Genomic DNA, 26,914 nt, shown 5'->3' on the forward strand with positions numbered 1-26,914 from the left:
GCACAATGCAGCTGGTTAACACCATGCAACCAGCAAGCTGAAATTCCTCACCTGTGCCCAGATTTTCAGCCTTTAAAAACAGAAAAAAGGAAGCTGAGTGACACCTCTACAGATCCATGGAGAAGAGCAGCCCAGCTCCTCAGTGCTTCACTTACTTAAAATCTACAAAGTACCACAAAAGGGGAGAGCTGTCATAACAAATGTAGGTAAAGCATTTTTGTAGTTTACTGAGGATATTTTCCCAAACTGAGACTATCTGAGGAGCACAAGGATGTGTGAACACCCAGCTGTAACTGTTACAAATGGGTTAAATACTCCAACTTAGGGCCACTGTGTCTTATTTCCAAACCAGGGAACCTCAAACCACTCCCTCCATTTGGTCAACTCTGAAACACAGAACTCCAGACCCAGATCTTTGTGAGAAGAAGTTATATGATGGCATTAGTGTGTTTATTTTTATTACCATGTCCCTTTGGGTTCTCAGCTCCACGTGAGACCTTCTCCAGAAGCTTGCCACTGACCTGCTGCAGACATTTACCTGATCAACACCTCCAGGTGCATACATTGTGGTGGCCAGAGCCAGGAGTGTGTGGCCCTCCAGCAGCATGCTGCTCACACTGGCTTGGTTACTGGGAATGAGGATCTGGGCATTTGCTAGACTTGCCTGGAAAATCATCTTTGGATCTTAAAAGCAAAAACAAGTAAGACTTAATTTCAAAATCATGCATTAAAAATGTTCTACAACCACGAAAAAAGCTGAATTTTCTACTTTTCATTGTTAACACTGAGTTTTCTCAATTTACTTATAAATACAGATAAACTGCTCAACATTTTACCAAGCTTTTCCTCCCTCTTTCAAACCACTGTTTCACCCACACAGATTCCTCTAAATCCTCCTGCACAGTTCAAGCAGCAATTATAATCCACATTTTATAGGTGAGGAATGACACACACACACATTTAATTATTTGCCATGGTCAAAAAAAAGTCTGCAGCAGAGCACTAAAGGTAGCTGAGCCACAGACTCACCAGCAGCATCAACACTGGAGCACCCCAGAGCAAGGCTCCTACCTTGGGGATTTCTGGCAACTCCTCTGCACTGCACCAGGAACTCAAACCAGGGGTGTGCTTCATGCAATTCCTTGTCACCCAGAATAGGACAATTTGAAGGAGTTAAACTGGAAATAAGTAGAAGAAGTCTAAATATTTTATGCAAACTAAAACTGATCATATAAACAACTAAAGATCTGTTGGCTTTCTTTCTGGTCCACTTTTAGCTTCTTAATAATTAGATGTAGCTCCAATCTAATGGTGCAAGAAATTTTAATTGCAAAGTATTCATTAAGTGGAAAGTATTTGTAGAATTCCATTACTTAGTAGCTCAATATTTCTTTCTCCTTCAAATCCCAACTAATCCTAACCCAGATGGAAACCAGCAATTTCTGTATTTGTGAATGTCTCAAGTGTGAACTCATGTTTGTGCTCAAGTGAGAGAGTTCCTGAAGAACAAGCTGTCTTGGCTCATTTAGGATTGTGTCACTCATAACAACTATAATTGTTCCCTCTGGCTGCTGACACACCAATTAACACTGACAAAATGAACAGAGCTTCAGCAGGAGGCCTAACACACTGCCCCAGTTTCTCACTAAGTGACACTGCTGTGACCCAATTATTGCTGAACAGGCTGAGGAAAACTCTCACTGCCATTTACTGAGGTTGTGTAACATGATTTTAATCTGCCCAAGATCAGAGGGATGAAGAGCACCCATACCTGTAGTAGTCTAGGTAAGTGTACAACAGGTACTGCAAATTGTGCTCCAAACAGTGAAGGACAAAACAAGTGTGGAAGTCCAAGCCACTTGCAGATTTATATTTGGGAACAGGGTGAGGATTCTGCAGCACTCCCCCAAGGTAAGAGAGTCTTTGGAGCAGAAGTTCAAAATCCTCCAGTTCAGAAGGGACAAAAATTCCATTCCTATCAGAAAAGAGAAAAAGCACACGTGGTGATTAGACAGCTCTCTCTTTAGCAAGTTCTGAAAGGTGTTTTCTGCTCAAAATTATGAAGCAGACCTTTATTTCTAGGGGATTACTTCACTGCTGAGGCAAACACATGAGAATATACACCTGCTACTGCTCAGACAACACCGTAGTCACTACAGGTCAGTGCAGAGGATGAGGTGGTAGGAGTGAACCACTGGGTACTCAGAATTGTCTCCCTTGCATTAAAATGGGCATCAGGAACACAATCACTGTGGAAGACCAAAGGGCTGACAGGATTTCTGTTCCTCTCACATTTCTCCCTCTTTTCAGATAAGAGAAAGCAAATGTACAAAAATAATATTCTACTTATTAATGGATTAGTGATGTTTCAAAAGAGGGCACTAAATACAATACAAAATCAATATGTGCCTAAGATTTTATTGACATGTCACAATCTGATTTTGGCTTCACATAAGATATAAAGTTAGCACAATGCTTGAGGGGCACATACCCAGCCAGCTTGTTCAGAATGTCATTTCTCATGTAGCTGCTACATAACATGTTCCTGTCAATAACATCTGGAGTCAGAGGGGGCCAGTTAGCCTGTCCACACACAGTCTGGTTGGACTCAGATTCTTCAATCCATGAGCAAATATTGAGCCAGTCATGCTGGGCTGTCAAGTGCATCCAAAGAACCTCAGGATTACACGTCTTGAGTTCTGTTTCAAAAAGGCAAAATTGGATGAAACTGGCAGAAGCAAACACTGCTGAGGGAAATACTGACATCTCTTTATGCCTGTACAGATTTTTACTGAACAGCTGCAAATATGATGCTGTGATGAGGTGCAGTGTAACAGCTCCTTAGTGCTTTATGGTGGAAAAGCTGAATGCAACCCTTCAGTGTAAAAACCTTTACAGAAGGTGGCAGAGCATGACACTGAGGAGGGGCCATGCATTAGACAAGCCCATCCAGCTAGTTCCAAGTTTTATTCTACAGAAAAAAACCAACACAGTTCCCTACCATAAAGCAAGGGGATGACTACACATTCTTTACCTATTTCCACTGACAAAAAAAAAAAACAAACAAAAAGCAGTGGCCTAGGGTGGCAGCACACAGCTTCGGCTGCAGCAATGCCACTGCTACACAACTGCAAGAAACCACATCAAAACCATGTTTTTAATTCAGAATTTCTTTTAAGAACACTTGCCTTGGCGTGGCCTCCTGGGGAGGAGAATCATTTCCTGAGTAAGCTCATCCCACCACTCAGCCCAGCTGAACATCACTCGGACTCTCCTGGCGTGAGCCCGATGCCGACTCAGCGACTCCAGCACTGCCACGTGTCTGGAGAAGGATTCTTCCTTTTTCCAGCTCCTGAAACTGCAAGTTTGCATGAGGACATTTTCTGGGACCCTCTTAAAAAAGCAGTCCACATTCTAACAAATAGGGGATGATTAACGGGTCAAAAAATTTTGCTTCTCCATTGTGAAGAGGGTTCTGCAGGTGGCAGAGGGATTTACGTCAGTCTGAGAGTGCCCACAGGAGCAGTGGGCAAAGAGTTATCCCATTTTTCCAAAACCAGTAACTAAATGGTAAGTACTGTGACACTTTCACACTTGTTTAACTGTGAAATGACTTTTCCAGGTTACTCGAGCTTGCTGCATTATGCATATCATAAATCAAAAATAGAGCATTTTATCCGAACGCGTTTTGTTTGATTAATAACTCTAATAATGTCCTTTATCATTAAAAGGACAATTTATGGTGATGATGACACAGGAACAGAAGACACTGGCAACAGCAAGTCATGACTTAGTCTGGGAAGAACATGACAGGAATTGTTATGTTAACAAGGGAAGCAATCAGCTCCCACACTGACCCCTGTTTCTGCACATTAAAACCAGCATGAAACCAGCCCAAGTGCAGAAGACTGTGTTTGTTACTGCAGTCAAGTACATAGAGTGGAGAAGCCATTTAAATCCTCCTAACATTATTAATTAATAATTAAAACTGATGAGCCCCATTACCTGGAAAGAGACTGAATCTCTTTTTTTTCTTGGAAGGATTCCGAGTACAAGCTTTCAACCTGATGCACAAAGTCTATCACTTTCTTCTCTTTTTCAGATAAATAATTTTCTTCTCGTAAAAGTTTCACCTTTAATTCAAATTAAAGCATTACCTCCAATTACAATTTTTATCTACTTACAATGTATTAAAGTTGGAAATGATCCTGCAAGTGTACAGAGCAAACCAACTGGGGGAAAAACTGCTGGGAGCACTGAGGTCAATACACACATTAATTTTAAGAGGGACAGAACTTGATACTGTGTGCAAGCAGGGGAGAACTAGAGCAGAGCCAGAACAAAAAAACCCAATAAAAACAAAATCAAAAAACCCCAAAAGACCCTGTAACCAATTTTTACTTTAGCTGCCCATACAGAAGAAGGAAGGCATGGCAGTGATGTATTTCAGCACCTACCCTGCAGGGGTGCAGGGAAGAACAAGAATTATGTTCCCATCTGGAAGTCTGCTCAGTGCAGTGCTTTCTCTCTGCATAAATACACAGACTGGAGAACACCAGGTAGGCAAAAAAACAAACCAAAAAAAAAAAAAGCCTTTTCTACACTTACCAACAAATCTCGTACGTGTTTGTCAGCTGTGTAGAAACAGATCTTACGGAATTCCTCCTGCACATCCAAGCCCTAAATAACAAAAAAACACAGAAACACAAAGCATTTCACTAGTGAACTGCTTTGAAATTATTATTTCATTATTTATTATGTATTGGATTAATAGCAGCTTGTGGAGAGCTAAGATAGGTTCTGCCAATCCATTATTTCTAAAGAAGTTTAGGAAAGCTTCCTTACAGAATGAGTAAGTCAAATATATGTGATAATTATTAATAATTGTGATATTATTAAAATTTTATTATAATATTATAATATTAATTATTAAATATATCAATTTATAATTATTAATTATTATTATTATTACAGAAATATCAAACAGTATGGCTGAAAATATGCTCAGTGGATGCAGAATCAGCACGGGGAGGTGAAACACTCCACACCCTCAGCATCCATTTCTTTTGTTAGCCCTGGAGAGGTGTTCAGAACCCAGAGAGCTCCCCTCACCATGTTCCTCAGAAGCTCCGAGGCCTCCCTGGTGTTGTCCTTCAGCAGCCGGTCATAGACGAGCTGCAAACCCATCTGCATCAGGTCCTGCAGCCCCCCAGCTGGATGCTGCTCCATGCCAAAGAACCTCTGAGCCTTGGACACTTTGTTGCTTAAGATGGCCTCCGCAATCACCTCCTAAAAGGGGAAGAAAAAAAACCTGGAATAAACTGATCCCATTAATTTTCAGCGTTTTTCTCTTTGTCATCCCTACAAAGGTTCAGTCTCATCAGTGTAGACCACTGTCCATGTTAATAACTTCCTTAAATATATTTAAGGAGATCAGTGAAAAGAAGGATTATTGATTTTTACCTCTGCTGTCAGTTTTTCCCACATTTGGGTTTCTTCTAACACAGGGAGGTCTCCATCAAGACCCCTCCCTGCCTGCACTGTTCTTATCTGTGGTTGAGGATATTTTCTCATGAATTTTCTGAGTTTAATAATGTAATCAGTTAAAATATCTGCCCCCTTCTGCAAGAATCCATCAGGCTCTGTCAAGAGAACACAAGATACCAGTGAGACAGAAATGCACAATGCAGTGTTTTCAATGCTCAGCAGTATCAAATCACCTAACAAACATCTCAGTGGCAAGGAAACCCATTCTGCCACTCTTTGGACCCAAAATGATCCCACTGACAATGCCCTGTCTGATCTGAGAGCCTGAGAACAGCTCTTTGGGCTAACAGAGATTCAGCACTAGGATTAATTTAATTCAATTAATTAATTTCTCCTGTTTCCCCTTACACCTCACTTAACTCCAGCACATCTTAATTCTATGCCAATTTTTAATTTAAACCACCAAGCCACAGCTTATTTACCTGCACAACAACCCACCCCCTTGCTAGCCATGATGATCTTACCCTCTGTGCACACAAAAATTTCTTCAAGTTGCTTGGTGAGGAAAGCCAAGGTGAGGTTGAGCAGCTGCTCAGAAAAGTCTTTACTCTGAGGGTCCAGATCCTTCTCTTTGATTGCTGAGCACAGCAAGTCCAGAGCTGGCCTCAGCTCCTCCAGATCTGCAGTGTTTACACAACAGGTTAAAACATCTGCATTCTACTAAATGTCTGACTGCATTAGCTTAAAAGTTAAAAGTCAGAGGCATTCTACAAAAATCTTTTAAAATGTGTCAAACAATGTGTAGCCTGTTTGTTTGTAACCCTGTGTAACCTGTGTGTAACCTGCTCTGCCTCCCCATCAAAACCCTCACTCTGACACCTCTGCCAACATCAGGTCACAGCAAAACCCCTGCACACAAAGCACCATTTCCCTCATTTTCCAGAAGAGAAGCTGCAAAGTGGCACCATCCAACTTTACAAGAGCAGAGGCAGATCAGTCTGCTGCTTCACTTTACCCCTCCCTGGGGATCAAAGCATTTGACTTACTTCTCAGGTAAGACTGGGATGGGCTATCAGCAGAGTCTTCAGGTCCAGAGCATGATGCAGGCAAACTGAAAAGACTTTCTTTGCTTTTTAAAAATAATTCTACTGTGTCCAGCTGATGCTTTCCCAAACCTGCCTAGACAAACATGCAATAACACAGTTAGGCATTTATTTTGATATTTGACATTTTGCAAGAGGACAAAAGCAGCTGCAGAAACGGGCAAAAAAACGTTTTTGGGTCCAATTAAGAGGGAGTTTTGAGCACTGCTTAGCTTAATTTTCTCTAAATATCTGTTGACTTTGTTGTGGTAATTTCTCTTTTGGCTTGCTCACCTGGGTTACTTGGGGTTTTTTTTGTTTATTTAATCCAAAACCACTACATTTTGCCCCTAGGTTACTGAGGCATACCCTTAATTGTGTCTCAAAACACCTTTACCATTGCTAAACTGCAGTCACTGCTTTGAAGAAGTGGATTTTTTACCTGAAAGCCATGCAACAATTTGTTTTGGTTTGTTTTACCTCTAGTGCATGCAGAGGAATTGAACATTGTTCCCATCCATTGAGATGACAAAGAGACTCAACAACTCCAGCACTGCCATGGGTCACCAGTCTGTTCAGAAACTCTTCTTGAGTTAAACCAAACAGAACCAAGGAGAGACCATGCTCTAAATAAAAGAATCAAACCATAATTAAAAAGGTGGAAGGGGGCTGCTACACAGCAACATTTCTATCCACTGCCTCTCCTCCAAAATCATGACACAAAGCTGCAGTGGATTTCCCCTCAGCACGAGTGCATGGGGAATCAGCCAACAGCAGGCAGGAGATAACTACAAAAACCCAAAAAAATAAACAGAAAAAACCCTTTTATCTGAAGGCTACACCAGAGGAACTCCATGCAGAACCTCTCACCTGTCAGCAGCAGACACAGTGGCACCTCTGTGCAGCAATCCACATACACACTGCTTCTGCCAAAGCTGTAATGTGTCACACCTTGGGACTCAAAATCCCAGAGAGCCAGAGCCAATCCTTTGTCCCTCCTTAACACCACAAACAGGGCTTTAACTCCAGTCACTGATTTACACTCCAGTTTCACCACTTCCTCTGGTGCTTCCAGGGGGATTTGTTTCCACTGCTGCCTGACACTGCTGAGCTTGGTTGCTCCCTGTTGTGCTGGTTTGGAAGGGGCCCAGGTGACAGCTTGGGGAACAAAAGGCACCATCTGCTCAGGATTTTCATGGCTTTTAGGATCATGTTCTTCCAGGTGGGTAAAAAAATGATACCAAGGCAAATTCAAGTCATTCACCAGATGTGGAGAACCTGGTTTTCTCCTCCTGACTGTATCCCAGAGTGAGGATAGGTGTGCCTTCCAGGACCTGGGTGGAGAGAGAAGTTACCTGTTACCAGGTATCACTGCAAGAGCAATGCAGATTAATAAATTCTTAAAGTTTCCTCAGTTAAATAATGTGGATTTAAAGCATACAGATTCCATCCAGCATCTTGTATTTTAATATTTAGATATCCTACTTATTTCTATTTAAACACTATTTGCAGCCAAGCTGAATGGCTACAGCTACATTAGATGGCAATGCCCAGGGAGCTGAGCATTTTCAGCAGAAAAGTTTCTTTTCCTCACAGAAAATGCCCCCATTGTTTAATAAAAAAAGTAGAATCAAATTAATTCCAGAATAAAATATTTATTACATACATCAGGTTATAATTACTCTATGTTATTAGTACTAATGCCTCTAATACCAAGAGTCACAACACAATTAAAATGGTTCACATCAACACAAAATATTTTAAAGTCCCTGCTAAAAACACAACAAGCTGTAAGGTACTTGGAATACAAAAAAACTGCCAATATTGTGCCAAACTAAGCCTAACAGCAGCTAGCATTTCAAAGCTGTTTGATGACTGATGTAAAGCTGTCTTGGCCCAAGGATGATGCTTTCCTAACCTCACCTTAACACTCAAAAGATTTAAAGCAGAACGAGCTGATTTCACTTGCCCTTTGAAGTGCTACAGTCCTAAAATTAAAAAACCTCATCAGTAGTTTATTAATCACTGGTCTAGAGGAGGCAAAGGGCAGCCTGATTTATGAAGTATTTTCACCATGTACCTGTCTGTGCGGAAGGGCAGGGACAAAAGCTCCATGCTGTGGGCAGAACTGGCAAGCTCATCCTCATCCAGCCCTCCAGGAGGCTTCACTGGAAGGTTTTCAGAATCTCTCTTACAGAGCAAATGCTCAGGGAACTGCCTGGAAAGAAATAAATATTAAATTTCACCTCCCTTAGATGATTTAAGCTTAGTTGGTTTGTTTTTGTTGGTTTGTTTTTTTACCCCTCTATGTCTAGCCCTTAGAAAACAGCAGTTTTCTCTCAGAAAATCCACAAAAGTGTGCCCAGCTGAGCCATCAAAACTTGATGTTAGTTCCTTCCAGGTGGACACCACTTCTGAATGACAGCCTAGTCCTAATCCATCAAGCAAAATCAATAAACCTGTGTCAGATCAGTCCAACAAACCCTGCAGTGTCTCTAAAAGGTGCCACCAATCACACCTGGCACTAATTGACAGCAGGAATCCTCATCTCCACAGAAAAAAAACCATAAAGTCCAAGAAAAAGTATTTCTATTTGTATCCTAATCTCCACAGAAAAAAAATTATAAAGTCCAGGACAAAGTTTTTCTACTTGTTAAGGTGACAGAGCATAAATGGGAGCAAAGAAGATGAGGCAATATTTAAACAAACACCAAGCTGCTGCTCTGCCACAGAGCCCCAGCTGGGAGTAAAAATGGTGCCAGTGCCTCAGCTCTCACAGAACCAGGGTGGGCTGTGCTCCAAACTTCCCTTTGGAAGCTCTGCTGTGGACAAACCTGAAGTATTTGTTCAGATCCACGGGGAGGGCCTGGTTGGAGGAGCTGATGACCACAGCAACACCGAGGTCTGGGGACACTGCCAGGGCAGTGAGAGGGGAGGGGGAGGCTGAGCTGCTGCCCCCCCCTGCCACAGCCCCCACCTTGACATTTCCTAGGTGGGCACCATCAAAGGAGTCAAAAATGTCTTGGCAGAGTGTCAAGGAAAAGAGCAGACATCAGGCTGCCCAACAGAACAGGAAATGGCAGAGAAGGGGAGGGTGAATTCCAAGGCAGTCTCTGCACACCCCAACTTCCCAGCTGTGTTTCACCAGAGCTCAGCTGGGGTCACAAGGGTTGTGACAACAGGCAGCCTGTGACACCCCACTGGGGTGAATCTGCACTGATCTGTGAGCAGGGACAGATAATCCACTGGCATTTATATGATGGGGAGGAAAAGCAGCATGACTTCACTGCCTTTTTTACATGTTTCAGAAAATCTGAGAAGGAAAAGGAGAAAGCTGAGCATCTGGAGCAGCCCAACAGGGCTCCTGATCCTTAGGGCCAGGGGAGCTGCTGCTTCCCAAGCTGGGAATCCCTGTGGAGCTGTGATGAGTTTCCCAAGGATGTAAAGAAGAGCAGTGGGTGTAAGGCTGCCACACATCCAACCAGTGCAAACATCACTGGGCAGAGCTGCCCTGCAACAGCTGCCACCTCACTTAGGCTGGACATGAGAATTTCTTTACTGAGAGGGTGCTCAGACATTGGAATGGGCTGCCCAGGGAAGGGGTGGATTCTCCATCCCTGGAGATATTTCAAAAGAGCCTGGATGTGGCACTCAGTGCCATGGGCTGGGAACCACGGGGGGAGTGGAGCAAGGGTTGGACTTGGGGATCTCTGAGGTCCCTTCCAACCCAGCCCATTCTGTGATTCTGTGATTCACCCCACACCCTCCTCCTGGAAACCCCCTCACAAGAGGTGCCTGCACGTCCTTCAGGGAATTTCTGCTTGACCCTGAGAGAAAACAACAACAACTTTGTCCTCTCAGCTCCTCTAGACCCAGAGCAAAGGATACAAATCCATCCAGAGCTGTCCAAGAGGAAGAGGATGCCCCTGCAGAGCTGTGTGTCTGTCAGCCTGCCCAGGGCCTCTGGAGCCACAGCAAGGGAGCAGCAGGCAGATGCCTCCAGGGAGGAATCCTTCCCAGGGAGCCTGAGATGCACAAGAATCCCTTTATTGAGCAGAAGTCTGCATCTGTTGTTGTCAAAAGACAGAATCCTCACAGAGGAGACTGAGGGCAGGCCTGGAAATTCAAAGGTGTTTTAGGGTTACAGCAAGCTTTGGATTTGTAGAACACTTTGGATTGTAAAACACCTCAGGAAAACTACAGCAGAAATTCAGTGCCTCTGCTACCAGGTTCAGACAAGCTGGGACTGGGGGTGGGGGGGTCTGGTTTGGGTTTAAATCTCACTTTCTATGTGACTGATTTTCTGTGATTTTCTGTGGGCTTTTTAAAGTGGACAGCACCACGAAGCACACCCAAAAACCAACACAAAGCAGTATTTCAGTCATCAAAACTACAATCTTTGGACATACAAATAAACACTGCATCAAGGGAGGCTGCCTAAGAACATGTAAGAGACCCAGGGGCTGGGTGCTGCAGAGGCTGCACAGGATGAGCACAGAACACAGGTTAAACACCTCACCAGGTGCTGCAGGGCTAGTGAGGAGCTCTGTCTCTGAGGTCTTGATTTCAATCCCAATATTAAAGGGAAAGTTTGAGAGAGCAGGGGCTTATTAAAGTTTATTTTTGTCCTTTATCTCACCCAGACACCCTGGAGTAGCTTTAATTCTAACAATGCCACCTCTGAACACAGAGATCTCACTGCTGTGTCTAAAGTTCATTAACACTGCTTCAAACCAGTGGGGAAGTGACAAACCCCTGACTTTCAGTCCTACTGCCTCCATTTCTCTCACAATCAGCCCTAAAATTCAAGCATGGAGTAGACATTGAAATTTACTCACTGATGTTCTTGGCTTCAAGGAGCTTTTTAAGTGCATCCTCCTTACAACTGTGCAGGGAAACCAGGTTGTATTTTCCATCTTCCACAGTGCACTCATACACAAACAGCTCATGACTTTTACTCAGAGCCAGTATTTTGGTCTTGTCTGCTTGCAGGTCACCACAACCTTCTGTGTCCTCCCAGAGGAAGCTGAAGATACAACATTCAGTGTGTTTATTGACTTTGTTCTCTTTCCACATTTCATACACTGAACACTTCTGGAAAGGTGCTAATGATGGGACAGTGAAATCTTAATCTTTTGCAGTACAGATTCTGCCTCCACACCCCCTCCCCAGTCCTAGAGCATGTTTCATCCCTAGCAGAGACTGCCAAGCAAGAGAGCACTTGAGAAATCCCTCCTCCTCGAGAATACAGGGTGGGTTTTTATCCTTGTGTACTCCTTTCCTTTACTCATCCAAGCCACATGAGCTCTGCTCTGCTTCAGGAGGTTGAGGAGGAGGAAGAGCAGCCAGGGGGAAGCTCAGCACACTGCCCATTGTCATCTGTTTTGCCTCCCTGTCCCTCGGGCTGACAAACTCTCCACACCAGCCCTGGTGCAGCAGCTGAGGCCACGCAGGGTGGTTTGGGGTGAGCAGTGCTGGTCCTGCTGGGCACTGCAGGCACTGAGAGCTGCTGGGGGACTCTGCTTTCGACTCAGCGTTAGCAGCTGATTAAAATAATCCGGTGATCACTTCATGTCACACACCAGGGCTTCCCCTGCACAGCTGACAAGGAAGTGGAGCAGCCAGGACATCATGACATTTAAAGCAGGCAACTCCACAAAACCTGATGAATTTTTTTTTTTTTTTTTTTTTTTTTTGGATCTGCTGCAATAACCACGCCCCCAATTAACCAAATGAGGGGATATAAGCCAAGGTTCCCTCCCGCCACGGGATTTGCAGTGGGAACGCTGCCAGGCTGCTCCTCAGCCGGCGTCTCCCCACAGAACCGAACCACAGGGGGACCCCTCCCGGCCTCCCCTTCCCCTGCTCGCCCCCTGCCACTTACTCAGCCCAGGCTCCCGGGAGGAGGCTGCCCCGGGCCCGGCCCACTCCTCTCGGCACCAGGGACTCCAGGTAGATCCCCCCAGAGCCCCGCAGGATGCCCAGAGCCTCCTGGCCCCTGCTCAGCCGGGCCGAGGCTGCGTCCCGCAGGGAGCCCTGCGCTTGCCCCGAGAGTGCCGCCAGCAGGACCCGCAGCTCCCGCTTCTCGCCCTCCATTCTCCTCAGAGAGGGCCGAGACCCCCGGCCTAGCGCCCACCCCTGCCCGCCGCCATCTTGGGCGGCGCAGCCCTCCTTTCCGGTCAGCTGACCGCGCTGGTGGCGGCGCGACTACAACTCCCAGCAGGCCCCGCGGACCCTGCCAACACCGGGACGCCTGTGCGGGAGCAATGCATGCTGGGAGCTGTAGTCTCCGTCACAGCGGGTAGGCCGTGGCTGCCGCCGCCGCCACCTTCGCTACCCGCGGCCTGTGAGACCAAGGGAGGCGAGAGAGCGCGGCCGGCTGACTGCGGCGGCCCGAGGGGGCTCGGGGGCCCGGGCAGCGCTGCGAAACCCCGGCGGCAAAGCGGGGCTCAGGCTGAGGGACGGAGAAACCGTGCCCGCCTCTGGGCGGAGCCTCCGGGCCCTGATCCCACCTCAGGCGCAGCGCTTCCCGCCGGCAGGACGGTGGCCGGGAGGGTCCGTTCCGCGCTCTCCCATGGCGGAGCGGGAGGATGTCGCTGGTGCTGGGGCTGCTGTCGCAGACGCTGAGCAGGCTGCTGCGGTACTCCGGGCTGCCTAGGGGCTGCCATGCCCCCCCGAAACCCGCCATGGAGCAGGACAAGGCGCTCGAGGTTTACGGTGACTGGCGGGGGCACTGCGGGGGGCTCAGGGATCGTCTCTCGGGGAGGCCGGGGGTGCGTGAGGGGCTCTGAGGGGTGCGTGAGGGGCTCCGGGGGCTGCTGGTGCCGTGTCCTTGCGGGGTGTGAGGGGGAAGCCGGGCCCAGCCCCGGTGGGGAGCCCGCAGCCGTCTCCTGGGGCTGAGGGTGCGGGAGCAGCGGTGCGGGGCCCTGAGGGGCTGGGGAGGAGCGGAGGGCTCTGGAGAGAGGCGGGAAGGGAGGGTGTGGGGGGTACCTGAGGAGTGAGATCCCTGCTCGGGAGGTGGGGGGAAAGGGGTCACCCTGGGGTGCTGCAGAGCCCGGGAAGGGTGCGGGGCCTGCCCGGGACATTTCCCACCACCCCCCGCCGGCCCGGGCTGGAGAGCCCGTGGGTGCCGTGGCCGTGGGTGCCGTGGCCGTGGGTGCCGTGGCCGTGGGTGCCGTGGCCGTGGGTGCCGTGGCCGTGGGTGCAGCGTGTGCCGGGGGTCCTGGCAGGGTCCTGGCTGGGGGTGCTGGTGTTGCTTCCCAGCTCCAGAGCCTGGGGTGCTGCTGGGTGCCCTCAGCCCCTGTCCTGGGGGGATTTACCCCAAACTTCCATCACCTGAGGCAGGAGAGGGGTCTGGAAAGGCCAAAAATTCCAGAGAGTCTGTGAAAATGGAGGTTTCTGTTAGGGGGTGAGGGGTTTTTGTAAAACATGGGGAGAACTGGAGTGTGAAAAACAAATGCTCAGCTGAGCAATAAATACTTCAGTTTGCTCAGTTCTGAAGCAATCTGTGAGGTAAAGTCTCAGTGGCATTTACAGCTCTGCCTCTTCTGAAGAGGAGCACAATAACCAGTGCTGGGGAGACTCTTCCTGAGGGAAGTACCTGTTACTGAAGTCAGGAAAGTGAGTTCATGGTTGGTTCCTCTCCTCTGCTGCAGATATAATCCGTACCATCCGGGACCCAGAGAAGCCCAACACTTTAGAAGAACTGGAAGTGGTAACAGAAAGCTGTGTTGAAGTGCAAGAAATAGGTGAAGATGAATATCTGGTCATCATCAGGTTTACACCAACAGTACCTCATTGCTCTTTAGCTACTCTCATTGGTAAGTTTTCTGTCTTGTTCAGTCTGTGACAATGAGCATAAAGTTAGGGTTAGGTGGTCTGAGTAACAGCAGAGTAACAGTGTCAAAATTCAGTAATCCTTTGACCAGGAATTTCACGTTGGGAACCTACTAGCAGGGCAACCAAACAAAAAAAACCAGAAAAAACGTGGGGACATCCATCTATTTTTGTCAGGTTAGGGAAACTCTTCAAAGAAAAGCTCCCAAAAAGCTCCTTGGGAAGTGGTACAGAATTCCTTCTTTATATTCTCCATATTATTTTAAAAAATTGGAAATTGTCAGCTCTTAATCACAAAGCATTTTTTTTAATTTATCTCTCCCTGTATTGTCTGGTCTCTGTCCCCACGCCTACAAAAAACCCCACATTCAATCCAAGAACACACACAAAATAAATTCAGAACTTTCAGAGTTCTGAAAGCAATTACATTGCCCAAGACTCTACACTGACTTTTTGGGGTTTTTTTTTCCTCCTTATTGTTTATGGTGAAAGCACATCTTAAAAATCACACCTGGGGTCACTGGAATTATTTCTTTATAAACATCCAAGGTCAGCAACTCTTAGCCTCATATATCAGTACTGTGCCTTCTCAGTCTGTTTCAAATGCTTAAAGGAAAGTAAGTCTTGAATTTAATTATGTAAATGTACTTATGCCCCAATAAACCTCTGCAGCTGAGAAATTTGTCTGTATTTAGTTTTTCTAGGAGGTGTTTAGAGATCAAAGACTTCCTAAGCTTTTAAGTCAGGTTTGAACTTAAAATTGAGAGGCCAAAGAGTCAAAGCAGAAGTTGTTTTGTCTTCTGTGTTTTGTGCTGCTCAGAACCCAGCAGGAGAACCAATTATACTGCTGGTTTTTGATTTTTAACCATAGCTTCTCTGACAATGCACCCCCAGCCCTGAATTTTACAGTAAAATCTCTTACCTGCTTTGTTTGCACAGGCCTTTGTTTAAGAATAAAACTTCAGAGATGTTTGCCTTTTAGACATAAGGTAAAGTATCTCTTCTGGAGCTTGCTTTAACCTCTGTGTGTGTGTGCTAAGTTCTCTTCCCAAGCATGTGTAGAGCAGGAGTAAGTCACTTGCAAGTGGTGAGTAAGGCTGGGGTGTTCCTGAGCCTTGCCTCTTGCCCGTGGGGTGAGTGGGTTCTGCAGGACAGTGGGAGGCTCTCTGATGAACTGGGGTTCTTTCCCTGCACCTCTGGAACACACCCCCCATCTTTCCTGGGATTTCCTCATCTCTTGCCCCCTGGGTTCTTGCTTGGAGGGAGGTTGTGTTGTGAGGGTGTGGTCATGAAGCCCAAGAGCAGCTCTTGGCACCAATCCCTTTAATTTGTGAACATTTCTGAAGTGTGAACTATGTTCAGCTGCTGCTGTGTGCCTCTAACATGGGTGATCTCTCCTCCAGCTGGAAATCTACATATCTGAGGGTACACATTCCACTGAAGAAGACAGTAAGTACCACTCAGGATGTCTTTGTGTTCCTCTGAGGAGTCCTTTTCTTCCCCTCCCTCCCTTGCTGTCCCTTTCTTCCCCTCCCTCCCTTGCTGTCCTTTTCAGAGATCAGTGCACAGCTGAAGCTCTAACACCAGATGTGTGGTTGTGGCACTCTGACCATGTGCTCTGCTTGCTGTTGTTTGGGTTTTTAGAGGAACAGACCCCACAGGGTTGTTGTTTGGGTTTTTAGAGGAACAGCCCCCTCAGGGTTGTTGCAGGGGTTGAAAAGGAACAGACCCCTCAGGGTTGTTGCAGAGCTTGAGCTGTGTTTATAACCAAAGAGACTGCTGCCATGTTGTGGGATAATGAACATCAGCTTCCTGGCTGCTTGGTTTCCCCCCCCTAACACATAACAGAAATCCTGTGTCTCTGCCAGTGCTGAGAAGGAAGCTCCAGGGCAGGGAATTTCTGGGGATTCTGCAGCCATGGAAGCTTTAGTGCAGGCAGGGTCCCAGCCTTCTCTGTCCTTAAGCCTGGGCACACCTTTGCATGGGGAAAATGGGTTCTTGTGACTGGAAACTGAACCTGGAGAACTTGAACCACTGATCTGTCACAGATTTCACACTTGATTTTTAAGAGGTACCATCAGTGCATCTTGCATCCTTTTCCCAAGCTAGAAAAGTCACAAAAATGTTTTGGTTTCTGAGGGTTGGTTCCTCCTGACTGAGCTTTTTTTCTTCTTTTCCCTTGGGAAGGGAAAAACACCCTCACATTCCTCTTGTCATCCTTCCATAGTGCCTGGCACAGTGACTCAGCAGCTGTTGCAGAGCAGTTTTGGGGACATATCATGCAAATAACATTTTTCCTCATGAAGAGAAACCCCCTGGGGCAGTTGCTGCCCCCTCCTCAGTCCTTGCACTGCCACTCACTCCCCGTGGGACACTGCAGCAGGGTCCCTCTGTCAGGGTGCTGCTGTGTGTCCAGTGCCACTGAAAACTGCTGATTTTGGGTTTTCCTGTGGTGTTTTGCAGTCAACAAGCAAATCAATGACAAGGAGAGAGTGGCAGCTGCCATGGAGAATCCCAACCTGCGTGAGATCGTGGAGCAGTGTGTCACAGAGCCTGACTGGTAGCTCTGCTGCCCCCAGGGTCACCATTTTGATACATTTCTTAAGATAGCTTTGTTTTTAAAAAAGGGGAAATAATCGTAATCAAGGCCTTGAGTTTAATACTTGAGTTCTTTTTATCTTCCATATGTTTTTTAAGAGAAATTGTTTATAAGATAGAATTAAATTATGATTAATTAGTCTCTAAAATAAAGTGTATAGTGTTGAGAGTTTGTAATTTCTGGTGTCCAGAGAAATATTTTATGATTAAAACCAACACATACATGTTGCCTTCTGACAGACAGTGTGATATTATCAACTCAGTTTTGCAAGTTAAATTTCTACATTATTTCAATCAATGCACTGTAAAAATAAAGCAGATTCTTGTACTGAAATGCTACTTTCTGAGTTCAGAAACTTTTTATTCTTTAAGCTTAGGTCTATCTTCCTGTTAGAGGAGGAAACATTTAGTTCAAAATCTTTGTTCATAAACACATTAAAACTGAAATGGGCTCAGAAAAAGCATTCTGAGCCAAAGGGCTGGACCAGAACTATGTAGATTTTTACTGGGATGTTATTCCTGCTAAACATTTGTGCTTTGTGCCTTACATGTTTCTGATTCAGGAGGCTTTGCTTTATGATTACCTGAGAGTTGTGTTCCTATGGACAAGATCTTCCCAGTTTGCTTTATGGTTACCTGAGAGCTGTGTTCCTATGGACAAGATCTTCCCAGTTTGCTTTATGATTACCTGAGAGCTGTGTTCCTATGGACAAGATCTTCCCAGTTTGCTTTATGGTTACCTGAGAGTTGTGTTCCTATGGACAAGATCTTCCCAGTTTGCTTTATGGTTACCTGAGAGTTGTGTTCCTATGGACAAGATCTTCCCAGGTTGCTTTATGATTACCTGAGAGTTGTGTTCCTATGGACAAGATCTTCCCAGTTTGCTTTATGGTTACCTGGGAGCTGTGTTCCTATGGACAAGATCTTCCCAGGTTGCTTTATAGTTACCTGAGAGTTGTGTTCCTATGGACAAGATCTTCCCAGGTTGCTTTATGATTACCTGAGAGTTGTGTTCCTATGGACAAGATCTTCCCAGTTTGCTTTATGGTTACCTGAGAGTTGTGTTCCTATGGACAAGATCTTCCCAGGTTGCTTTATGGTTACCTGAGAGTTGTGTTGTTCCCAGTTTCATCCTGGTTTTCCTTACAGTTCCCCTGCAGTGTGGAAGGGGAGGGGATCCCCAGCCCTTCACCCCTCTGGTTCCCACTGCTGGGTTTTTTTCTTGCAGCTCCCTCACTTCACCCTCTCTAGGCCACCCCTCACAGAATGCTTGGGCTGGAAAAGAGCTTTAAGGTTATCAAGTCCCAAATGCTGCCAGCTGGTGCTTGTTTTCTCCCTGCTGATGATCTCTTGGCTCAGCTTCCCCTGCAGCTGTGGCTTTCACCATGGATTTACCTTTTCCTGCAGAATGAGGCAGGGATTTCTGTCTCAGCTGTCCTGAGCTTGGAGGTAAAAGGCTGTGTGGGGACAGGGGCTGCTGCCACCCATCTCAGACAAACTTTTTGGCTTTTTCCAGGGCTGCATGACCTGCCCAGGGCACTGTAGTTATCCCCTGCAGTGGTTTGTGAGAGGTACTCTGGGTGCCTGTGCTTGGTTACACCCTGAGAAATCCTGGGAGTTCAGTGCAAACATCTGCTGAGGTTTCAGGGGTTTGTAACCAATAATAAGCCCCATAAAGCTCTCCTGGAGGCAGGGGATGATGGAGTGGACTCTTGCCAGGCTGTGCAGTGTGAACAGGGGGGGACTTTTTTTTTATTTTCCTTGGTAAAACAGGACAGTGACAGGCAGCAGCTGTGCCAACAGCAGCCCCTGCCTTCAGTGTCAGGTGGTAGGAAAAAAAAAAACAAGGGGAAGGGGCAGTCAGTTCAGGAGTACGTGTGGAAAGTGACTTCTTTCAGTTACTCAGCTTCAATTAAATTTTAATTTCAAAAGCCTTTGTGCCCCTGTTGCTGAGTTTGAGGGGGGACGTGTGTCCTCGAGCAGCAGTTTCTGCAGAGGCTGCTGAGGTGTGCAGCAGATGGGAAGGGAATTACCTGCTTGGTGTCTGCTATGGGGAACTCAAATCTTGGTCCTGTTTCCAAAACAAAATAAAGGACCCATGGACCAGCTTTACTGGAAAATCCTACTTTGGGCAAAACCTAAAAGCTGTGTACTTAGACCCCTGCTGGAGTGGTCTTGCAGTAGCCTCAAAGGTGGGTTTTGCAAAGTGTTCTGCTGGGGTTTTTTGTTTGTTTCTTTGCTTCCTTGGTCGATTTTTGCTTTGTTTTGGGTTTTTTTTCCAGCTGGGGAGACATTAAAAGGGAACTACTCCTGCAAAATAATTTCTTTCCTGTGCCTGGTGGAGGTGTTTTCCTGTGGTGAGGTTCCCAGTGTTGCTGTGCCATTAGAACAAGTACAGAACAAGTGGGGTGTTTTTCTTCCCCACTGCTGAATAAAGTAATTAAATGGGAACCTTGCTAATTGCAATTTCAGGAATTAGCAGTCAGCATTTTGGGTGAGTGTGGAGGATTTGTTCTGTGAGTCACCACCAGCCTGGCACTTCTAGTACAACTTTTCTTGCAAAAAGTTTTGAATTGCTAAATTTTGCACTGTCTGTTGTGACCCTTGTGCTGCCCCTTAAAACTTCTGGATTTATAAAATTTGCTGTCAGGCATCCCATCCAAAATGCCTGCAGGGCAGTGACTCTGCACAGAGTCAGTTTAAAAGAGAATAATACTTTATATGTCAGTCTCTAACATTTTAAAATTAAATCTAAGCAGACTTTTTTTCTAATAGGTAGAAGCAATCTGTGTTGTGGGGTTTTGTTGTGTGCATTTGGTGTGGGTTTTTTGGTTGGTTGGTTGGTTGGTGTGGGGTTTTTGTTTGTTTTTTCCGTTTCAAAAGGAGGGAAACAAAAGCAAAGGATTTTTAAATCATTGTTTCTGGAGAGAAGGGGCCGAGCAGAGCTGGGAAGTGTTTTGGAAGTGTTCCCCCACGAGGGGGAGTGTTGAGAAAAGCTGAGAGAACCCCGGGCTGGTTTGGGTTGGAAGGGGCTTGCAAAGATCCAGCCCACAGGGTCACCTCCTGCTGGACCAGATTGCTCCAAGCCCTGTCTCATCTAAATCTCTCCTCTTTTAGATGAAAACTTAGCCCTGATCCCCTCACTTCAGGCCCTGGTGAAACAAAAAGTCTCTCTCCATCCTGTTTCTAAGCTCTTTTTAAATCCTGAAGGGTCTCCCTGCAGCCTTCTGCAGGCTGAACAACCCCAGCTCTCTCCTCCCTCTCTGTTGGAGAGGTTCTCCAGCCCTTGGGTTGTTTCCATGGCTTCCTTCTGGACTAAGTGTGTTCAGGAGCTCTCAAAAAACCTGTGCTCACGTCCCTCCTCCTCTTTGTTGTTACTTTTTTCATTCCTTCAATCAGTCCTTTCCACCTTGAAGGCAAAGCAAGCCCAGGGCTGCAGGGTCCTGGCTGAGTGTCAGCACAGGGGGTGGCTCCTGGAGTGAGGGTAACCACAGGAATGATTTGCTGTTTGTCTCTGCTTTTCCTGGGCTCTTTCATAATGGTCCAAGATGTAAATATATGGGGGCAGAGAGAATTTCTTTATCAGCATTCCAGGTTACAGTGGTTTGAAGCTGCCATTAGAGGCTGGGGAGTTGTCCCTCAGAGCCATCTCGTTATCTTCTAATTCCACGTTTTACTTTTTTTTTTTTTTTTGCCTTCAAGCAGAAACTCTCTCAGAAAACTTTCATCCCCCGAGAAAGCTCATTTGTTACCAGCAGACATCCCAAAATAGCACTCAAATGCCTTTTTTTTTCTTTTTTTTTTTTTTTTTTTTTTGTTTCCTCCTGTACCAAAACTCCCTGGTTTGATCTTTTCATGACAATGCTCCAGGAACTCCATGGAGGAGGAGGAGGAGGTCAGTTTCCAGGTGTGAGAGCTCTGCCTGTCCCCCTGCAGCTGGGGTTGTGGAGCTGCTGGTGCCTGATGTGTGCTCAAACCCAAGGACCAGGAGCAAATCCTCCTGCAGAATTCAGCAGCTCTGGGAGGGTGATTTCTGCTCAAATTACACGAGTTCCGTTCCAGTTGCAGTGTAAATGTATCCTCCAAAACACCACGAGAAAGACCCAGGAGACCCTGGGAAAGGGAAAAAGGCTTTTCTGGGGGAGGGAAATGGCAATGATTCACTTTATTCCTCCAGAAATGTAATCCCCAGGGGCTTATCTTATTCCATTTCCTGATCCAGAGCAGCAATGCTCCAAGCTCTGCTTTCAGAGCCTCGGCCTGTTTCAAATAATCTTTAATTTAAATAACCAGCTTCTGAATTGTAATGAGGGGTGAGTGTGAGGTTTGCAGGTGAAAGGCTGGGGCAGAAGGTGACTTTGCTGTTCTGTATCCTCCTGCACCTAAGCACTTGGAGCCCATTTTATCCCCCAGCCCCCTCCTGCCCAGGGTGTGGGGCCAGAGATGGATAAAGCAGTTGAAATGCCAATATGCCACTTCAGAGGGGGATTTCTCCAGCAGCAGTGCTGGTTTCAGCTGCTTTGGAGCTTGGGAGATAGTTTGTTTTTTTTTAAAAAAAGCCAACTTTATGTTGTAGGAGGATAAAGCTCCTGCCTGGAGGAGAGCTTCAGCTCCCAAGTGGGTTTCAAAGGGATTTGTTGATATGACACCCAGATAAGGGAAGGAGGGATGTCTGCAGCTCACCTGGCTTTTTTGGGAAGCCATTAGGGTTGGTTTTTTTGCTTGTTTGTTTCTTCAAATTACTCAAATGGATTTTTCCACATATTTTGCTTGACAGATGATCTAAAAGTTGCAATTTTCCAGAAATACCCTCTGGCTGAGGTCTAGCCAGGCCAGCAAGCATAGCTGTGGCAAACCCTCATTCCAAAGCTCTGCTGGCAGGGTTGGCAGCAGCTTTGCTGTGTGCCTCTGGGGTGCCACAGCACAGATTTCTGTCACCAAAAGTACCCAGGGGCAGGGCCAGGCTGCCTCCTGCACCCTGGTGCCAGCTGGGGAGGAGGCAGGGGTTATTCTAACCAAGGCTGTAGGAAATATTTACTCAAATAATGAATGTGCAGTGACCCAAAAGTGAGAACATCCCATAGAGAGGCAAAGAGGGTGCAGGGGTTGTCCCTGTGCCCATCACACCTGGAAGGACTTGATCCAAACCCCAACCTGGGAGAGAAAAAAGGCAACAGCCTCAGAATGTGAGTGCTCTGCAGAGGCTGCTGCTGCAACCAGAAAAATCCCCCATGGGGATGAGTCTGAGCTGGCATTGTCTGTCAGCTCTTTCCCTGGGACTTGGTGGTTGGGTTTGTTTTTTTTTTTCCACTTTCCAGGGAGGGGGTTGCTGTTTTCTTTTTAGAATGGAGATATCTGCTGGGAGCAGTGGGGGTTGTGAAACACTGTGAGCAGGAGATACCTGGCTCCTCTTCCTGGGGGAGCTGCCTGGGGAGCTGCTGGGTTGTTTGTAGAGTGAGAGGTTTACATTTTTTTTTTTTTGCCTTCAAGCAGAAACTCTCTCAGAAGTGATGGAGTTTGGGGCTGTGCTGTTCTGCTGAGATGTCTGCTTTAAATCCCCAACAGACAGCTTTTAGTCTAGGTTCAAAATCTTCATTCTGGGTTTTTATTCTAGGTTTGATTCTTCTTTTATTCTAGGTTATTCTTCTTACAAGTAAATAGCAAGGGTACCTGAGGACCAGGTGATGTTTCTCCAAAGCCGGGCAGGCAGCTGTCACCAGTCCTCCCTTGCTCTCACTGATTAATTAAATTGTCCCTTCCTATTAACGTTGCATTTACAATAAGGGTGAGCAACTGCAGAGGGCACCAGCAAGCTGCAGAGTGAGATGACAGCCAGGACCTGCTGGGTGAGGAGCATCCCTGCTGCTCCTTGCTGTCTGCCCCTCTCCTGGGCAGCAAGCTGGCAGCTGGGGTGGGGGGAGAGCATTCCAGGGGCTGCTGGAGATGTTCCCAATCCCAGAACACTGAGCTGCCAGCCCTTGGAAGTGAGGGGTAAGCCCTGAGCTAAAGGGACCCTGCTTACACCTGGGAGGTCTCACCCTGCCCTTGCCCAGGGCTGTTGTACAGACCCCAGGGATTGTTTGCAAAACCTTTACACGGGGGTGTAACTCTTGGTCACTCCAGATGGCAGTGGAGTGGTTGCATGTAGAGAGAGGGCTATTTTTAGCATATAGATAATTCTAAATATTTCCAGGCAGTGGTGCTGAGCTTCCCACACAGCCCAGAGGGCTGCCCAGGTGGGCAGCTGGGGGAGCACTGATCCTCTGCCATAGAAAAGCCAAAAAAAAAAAAGAAGTAACCAAGTAACCAGCTAAATTCATAGAACCCCAGCCTGGTTTGGGTTGGAAGGGACCTTAAAGCTCACCCAGTCCCAACCCCCTGGCATGACTTAGCTTCTTTTGGAAGGCCTCATTATTTTAGTTGAAATCCAATAGTAGGGGATGCTGGGCATGTGTCAGTGGTTTGCATGACTGACCTGCAGCAAAAATGGGTGTTTATAAATAAATTGCAAGCTGAAAGGCCAGGGGGAAACAGAAAATGTTTTGAGGAGGTTTTGTATTTACAGTTGGTTCTGAGAAAAATCAGGCAAAGCCCTTTGGAAGGTCAGTTGTGTGCATGGACTGAGTGGGAGCTGCAGCTGCAGGCTGGAAAACAGCAAGATTTGGGAGGAAAGGTCTATTTCTGTAATGAAAATTGTCAAGTCACCAGGTTTAGACATGACTCTGGAGGAGCAAGGGGCCTGGCTGAGGGGATTGGTTCACCCTTTATTGGCACTCAAATTAAATTGCTTTCTGGTTTGGTCTGAGCTGCCCCTGGGCACCACGAGCTGCTCCAAAACCACAGGAGAGCAGAGCATCAGAAACCTGCACTTCAGGGTTGATGGGCTCCAGAATCCAATTATTTTTTTTAAATTAACTTCACCAACAGTTTCTTGAGAACAAAGCCTGCACAACGTGAGGGTTTTCCCTCGTTCCAAATCCTCCTCCTGTGCATGTATCATCTGTTAGTCCAAGAACAGCAAGGGAAGCCTCTGAGCAATTCTTTCCTGGTTGGGTAATTACCAGCTGGAGATTACAACAGCTTGCAGGAAACTTAGCTGAAATCTTCTTTTGAAAACATATTGTGTGTTCTGTTTCCTCTGTGGAAAATAGAGGGAAAAAACCTACTTAGGAGTCTCTGCCAGAGCTGGGGGTCAGTGTGGTGCCCTGGGGTGAAGGAGGCTCTGATGGATCCGTGGCTGCTCTGATTTACTGCAGCACAGCTTCCTAGGGATAAATCTGAAATCTAGGAGCTGAGGGCAGCCCCTCAGGAATTTTTTGGAAAGGGGGTTTCCAGTCATTGTGAAGCTTTATTTTTGTTAACCTTTCTCTTTGGATTGTGTTATCGTTCTTCCATTACTCACAATTTTGTCTTCCCCTTCCTCTCAGCTCTTCACTCCCTCACAAGCTGCAGAAAACTCTGGGTTTTGGCTTTGGAATCTGCAGACTCACTTTGTGAAACATTACATGTGCTTCCTCCATACCCTAGCAGTGGGAGAGGAAGGGGTCTTGCTGAAGGGCCAGCTATATAAATGTATATATATTTATTTATGTGTGTGTGGTGGGTCTCTGCCAGCATGAGCAGCCCACTGAGGAAGGCACAGTCTGTGCCACACAGCCAAAAAAAGTCTTCAGTGGCACAGAATTTTAGGAATAACTCATTTGAAACCCCAGTGTTGGTTCCTGTTGCATTTAAGCTTGCCCAGATTTGTTTAAATGTACATTCCTGCCTTAAAAACCAACCCTCAGCTCCAGTTAGCCCAGTGCAAACATCCAGCCAGTGCTGGGAGGGGACCAGGCTGCAAGAACAAAATTCCCCAAAGCCTCTGACAGCTTAGCAGGGAAACCAAATGTTTTTCCATGGGGTCAGGTAGAAGTGAGTGGCCAAAGCTGGCAGAGACTCTGTCCCCCCAGTGGGTGGGAATCCAGGAATCCCCCCCCTTTGCTCCCTGCCCAGTGAGCCTGGGAGTGCTGCAGCCCCGCTGGCTGAGCAATGAACCCAGAGTGTCTTAGGATGACAAAGTGAATGCATCCTCTATCCCCCAGGAAAAGATGATTTAGGGCTTTTCTCTTTTTTCCTGCTCTCACCCTCTTGGGGAGGCTGGGAGGGGAAGGCTCCATGTCCTGGGTGTGACCGCTGCATCCCTGGGCTGAGGGAGTCACCAGCCTGGCACAGGCTTGGTTTTCTGTTTCATACTCTGCCCTGATCAACCCAGCAAAAAGGATAATGTGGCTTTCATGGCAAACCAGCCTTAGATACCCCAGGGAAAGGCATCTTGCTATTTCAAACATCTTTGGATCCATAATTAGTTCCCTGCTCTCTTCGCACGCTCCTGCGGCGGGAACTCTGAATAACGCCCTTGTGTCAACACATTCATAAAAGCTTCTTTAAAAGAAGAAAATAAAAAAGGCATTTCTGGTTAGTTCCTTGGTGATGAGGAGCAAGTGAACACAAAGCTGAGTAAGAAAATATCCAGACTTGCTCGTGGGAAGGGTCTGGCTTTGCTGCCAGGGGCTCTGTACCCCCGGGCTCCAGCAGCTGATTCTGCTGCAAGGCACCTCAGAGCTGGGGGGGACAGGGCCTGGGGGTCAGAACCACCCCAGTTCTGCAGAGCTGTTCATTTACTCTCTGAGTCCATTTTCCAAGCTGTGTGTGTCTCATTGAAAGGACATATTGCCAGCATTGAAGCAAGATGTGTGTGATTATTACTTAGAAAGCAATTTATCTGCTCGCAGGAGGCCTGGCTTGTTACGTGGCTAAAAACTAGATGAAATGTCCTTCTAGTAATGATTCCCACACTGCGATACAAACTTCTCCAGCCAGGAATCTCTGCAGTTTGGGAGCTGCTGGGCGTGGGGGCTGGACACACTTTTGGTTTACATTAATCCCTGCTGGTCCCGGTGCGAGTCCTTGGGAACGGGCTCGGCTCAGCCCTTCCCAGGGGGACACCCCGGCCCCTGTTGTGACAGCTGAAACTCATCCTGGAACCAGGGCACTCCCTCTGCTCTGCAAAACCCCCGTGGCACGGGGACACGGAGGTGCTGGAGGCACCATGCCAGGCTGGGGATGCTCAGGGACTGAACACTGTGGGGTCACAGCAAGCTGCTGGCCAGGCAGCACACGGGGCTCCTGCAGCAGCTCAGCACCTTTGGTTTTAGGCCTGTTTGAGTCAGCCTGTTCCCAAAAGCTGAGGTCTGGCCAGGCTGAGGCAGTGGTGGAACAGCAGCTGCTGCCAGGGCTTCCCCTCAGCTGCCATCACTTCACGGGTGTTCCCTGGGCAGTGGGTTTGGCTGGGTCTCCCGTGGGTTCTGTCCCGTGCCCTGGTCCTGGCCATGGCTGTGCACAGGAGAGGCAGAGGGGGAGGGATTTTAGCCCTGGCATCAGTTGGTTTGTACCCCTGGAGAGGGCAGCAACACAACCCAGGGGTGAAGCCTTCCCACCTGTGAGTCCCCAGCAGGCTGCCAGCACTGACCCCATCGACCCAGCTCAGCTTTTAGTCACACACAGCCCGGCTGCAAGCAGCACTTGAAGTGATTTTCAGATGCAAAGGGATCGTCCCTTCCTGCTGCAGCTACACTTGAAATGGTTTTAAGATGCAAAGGGATTGTCCCTTCCTGCTGCAGCTAAAGGAGCAATCACACCCCCGCTGCTGCCCTACCCAAACTGTCTCAGCTTCACTGCTTTTCAGTGAAAATTCTCTCACAGTTCCCCGAGGGGAAGAGAAAATATGAAACCCTCCCACTTCCCCCAGTAACTGTTTAATTTAACACACTCAGGACCCATTAAACCCCAACCCATTTAGCAGCTGCCCCTCAGCAGCACCTGGGAGCGTGAGGGAAGCGTGGGATGAAAAACCAGGACTGAACACAGGC

General features: G+C 47.1%; 2 protein-coding genes across 4 annotated transcripts in view; one reads left to right on the plus strand and one right to left on the minus strand.

The window, feature by feature from the left end:
* Positions 1-12,745, minus strand: part of SPG11 (SPG11 vesicle trafficking associated, spatacsin) — a 28,778-nt gene extending 16,033 nt beyond the window's left edge. Inside the window, exons 1-18 of one of the 3 annotated variants that reach the window (XM_071754060.1) lie at positions 12,454-12,745; positions 11,408-11,595; positions 10,458-10,685; positions 9,404-9,590; positions 8,650-8,787; positions 7,440-7,903; positions 7,050-7,195; positions 6,534-6,666; positions 6,012-6,167; positions 5,464-5,642; positions 5,113-5,289; positions 4,609-4,680; positions 4,006-4,133; positions 3,189-3,358; positions 2,492-2,699; positions 1,772-1,975; positions 1,072-1,178; positions 539-684 (exon numbers count right to left, since the gene is read on the minus strand). In XM_071754060.1, coding sequence (XP_071610161.1) covers positions 539-684; positions 1,072-1,178; positions 1,772-1,975; positions 2,492-2,699; positions 3,189-3,358; positions 4,006-4,133; positions 4,609-4,680; positions 5,113-5,289; positions 5,464-5,642; positions 6,012-6,167; positions 6,534-6,666; positions 7,050-7,195; positions 7,440-7,903; positions 8,650-8,787; positions 9,404-9,590; positions 10,458-10,685; positions 11,408-11,595; positions 12,454-12,665 — 3,243 coding nt within the window. In that variant the 5' untranslated portion in view covers positions 12,666-12,745. The remainder of the gene's footprint in view (positions 1-538; positions 685-1,071; positions 1,179-1,771; positions 1,976-2,491; positions 2,700-3,188; positions 3,359-4,005; positions 4,134-4,608; positions 4,681-5,112; positions 5,290-5,463; positions 5,643-6,011; positions 6,168-6,533; positions 6,667-7,049; positions 7,196-7,439; positions 7,904-8,649; positions 8,788-9,403; positions 9,591-10,457; positions 10,686-11,407; positions 11,596-12,453) is intronic. The other 2 variants (XM_071754062.1, XM_071754061.1) reach the window with 2 other exon arrangements.
* A 316-nt stretch (positions 12,746-13,061) lies between these two features.
* On the plus strand, positions 13,062-17,342 carry CIAO2A (cytosolic iron-sulfur assembly component 2A). Its single transcript, XM_071754072.1, has 5 exons — positions 13,062-13,286; positions 14,225-14,389; positions 15,345-15,394; positions 15,809-15,854; positions 16,869-17,342. Exons 1-5 carry the CDS (start codon positions 13,160-13,162, stop codon positions 16,967-16,969), a joined length of 489 nt encoding a protein of 162 aa, XP_071610173.1. The 5' UTR covers positions 13,062-13,159; the 3' UTR covers positions 16,970-17,342.
* The last annotated feature ends 9,572 nt before the right edge of the window (positions 17,343-26,914 follow it).

This window comes from Heliangelus exortis, chromosome 11, assembly GCF_036169615.1.
Source record: "Heliangelus exortis chromosome 11, bHelExo1.hap1, whole genome shotgun sequence".
In the NCBI taxonomy this organism is placed as follows: Eukaryota; Metazoa; Chordata; class Aves; order Apodiformes; family Trochilidae; genus Heliangelus; species Heliangelus exortis.

Coding starts and splice junctions, on each gene's coding strand:
- CIAO2A (XM_071754072.1), top strand. CDS start 13,160: ATGTCGCTGGTGCTGGGGCTGCTGTCGCAGACGCTGAGCAGGCTGCTG. Junction 14,390..15,344: donor CTCTTTAGCTACTCTCATTG/GTAAGTTTTCTG, acceptor TTGTTTGCACAG/GCCTTTGTTTAAGAATAAAA. Junction 15,395..15,808: donor GTTTGCCTTTTAGACATAAG/GTAAAGTATCTC, acceptor TCTCTCCTCCAG/CTGGAAATCTACATATCTGA.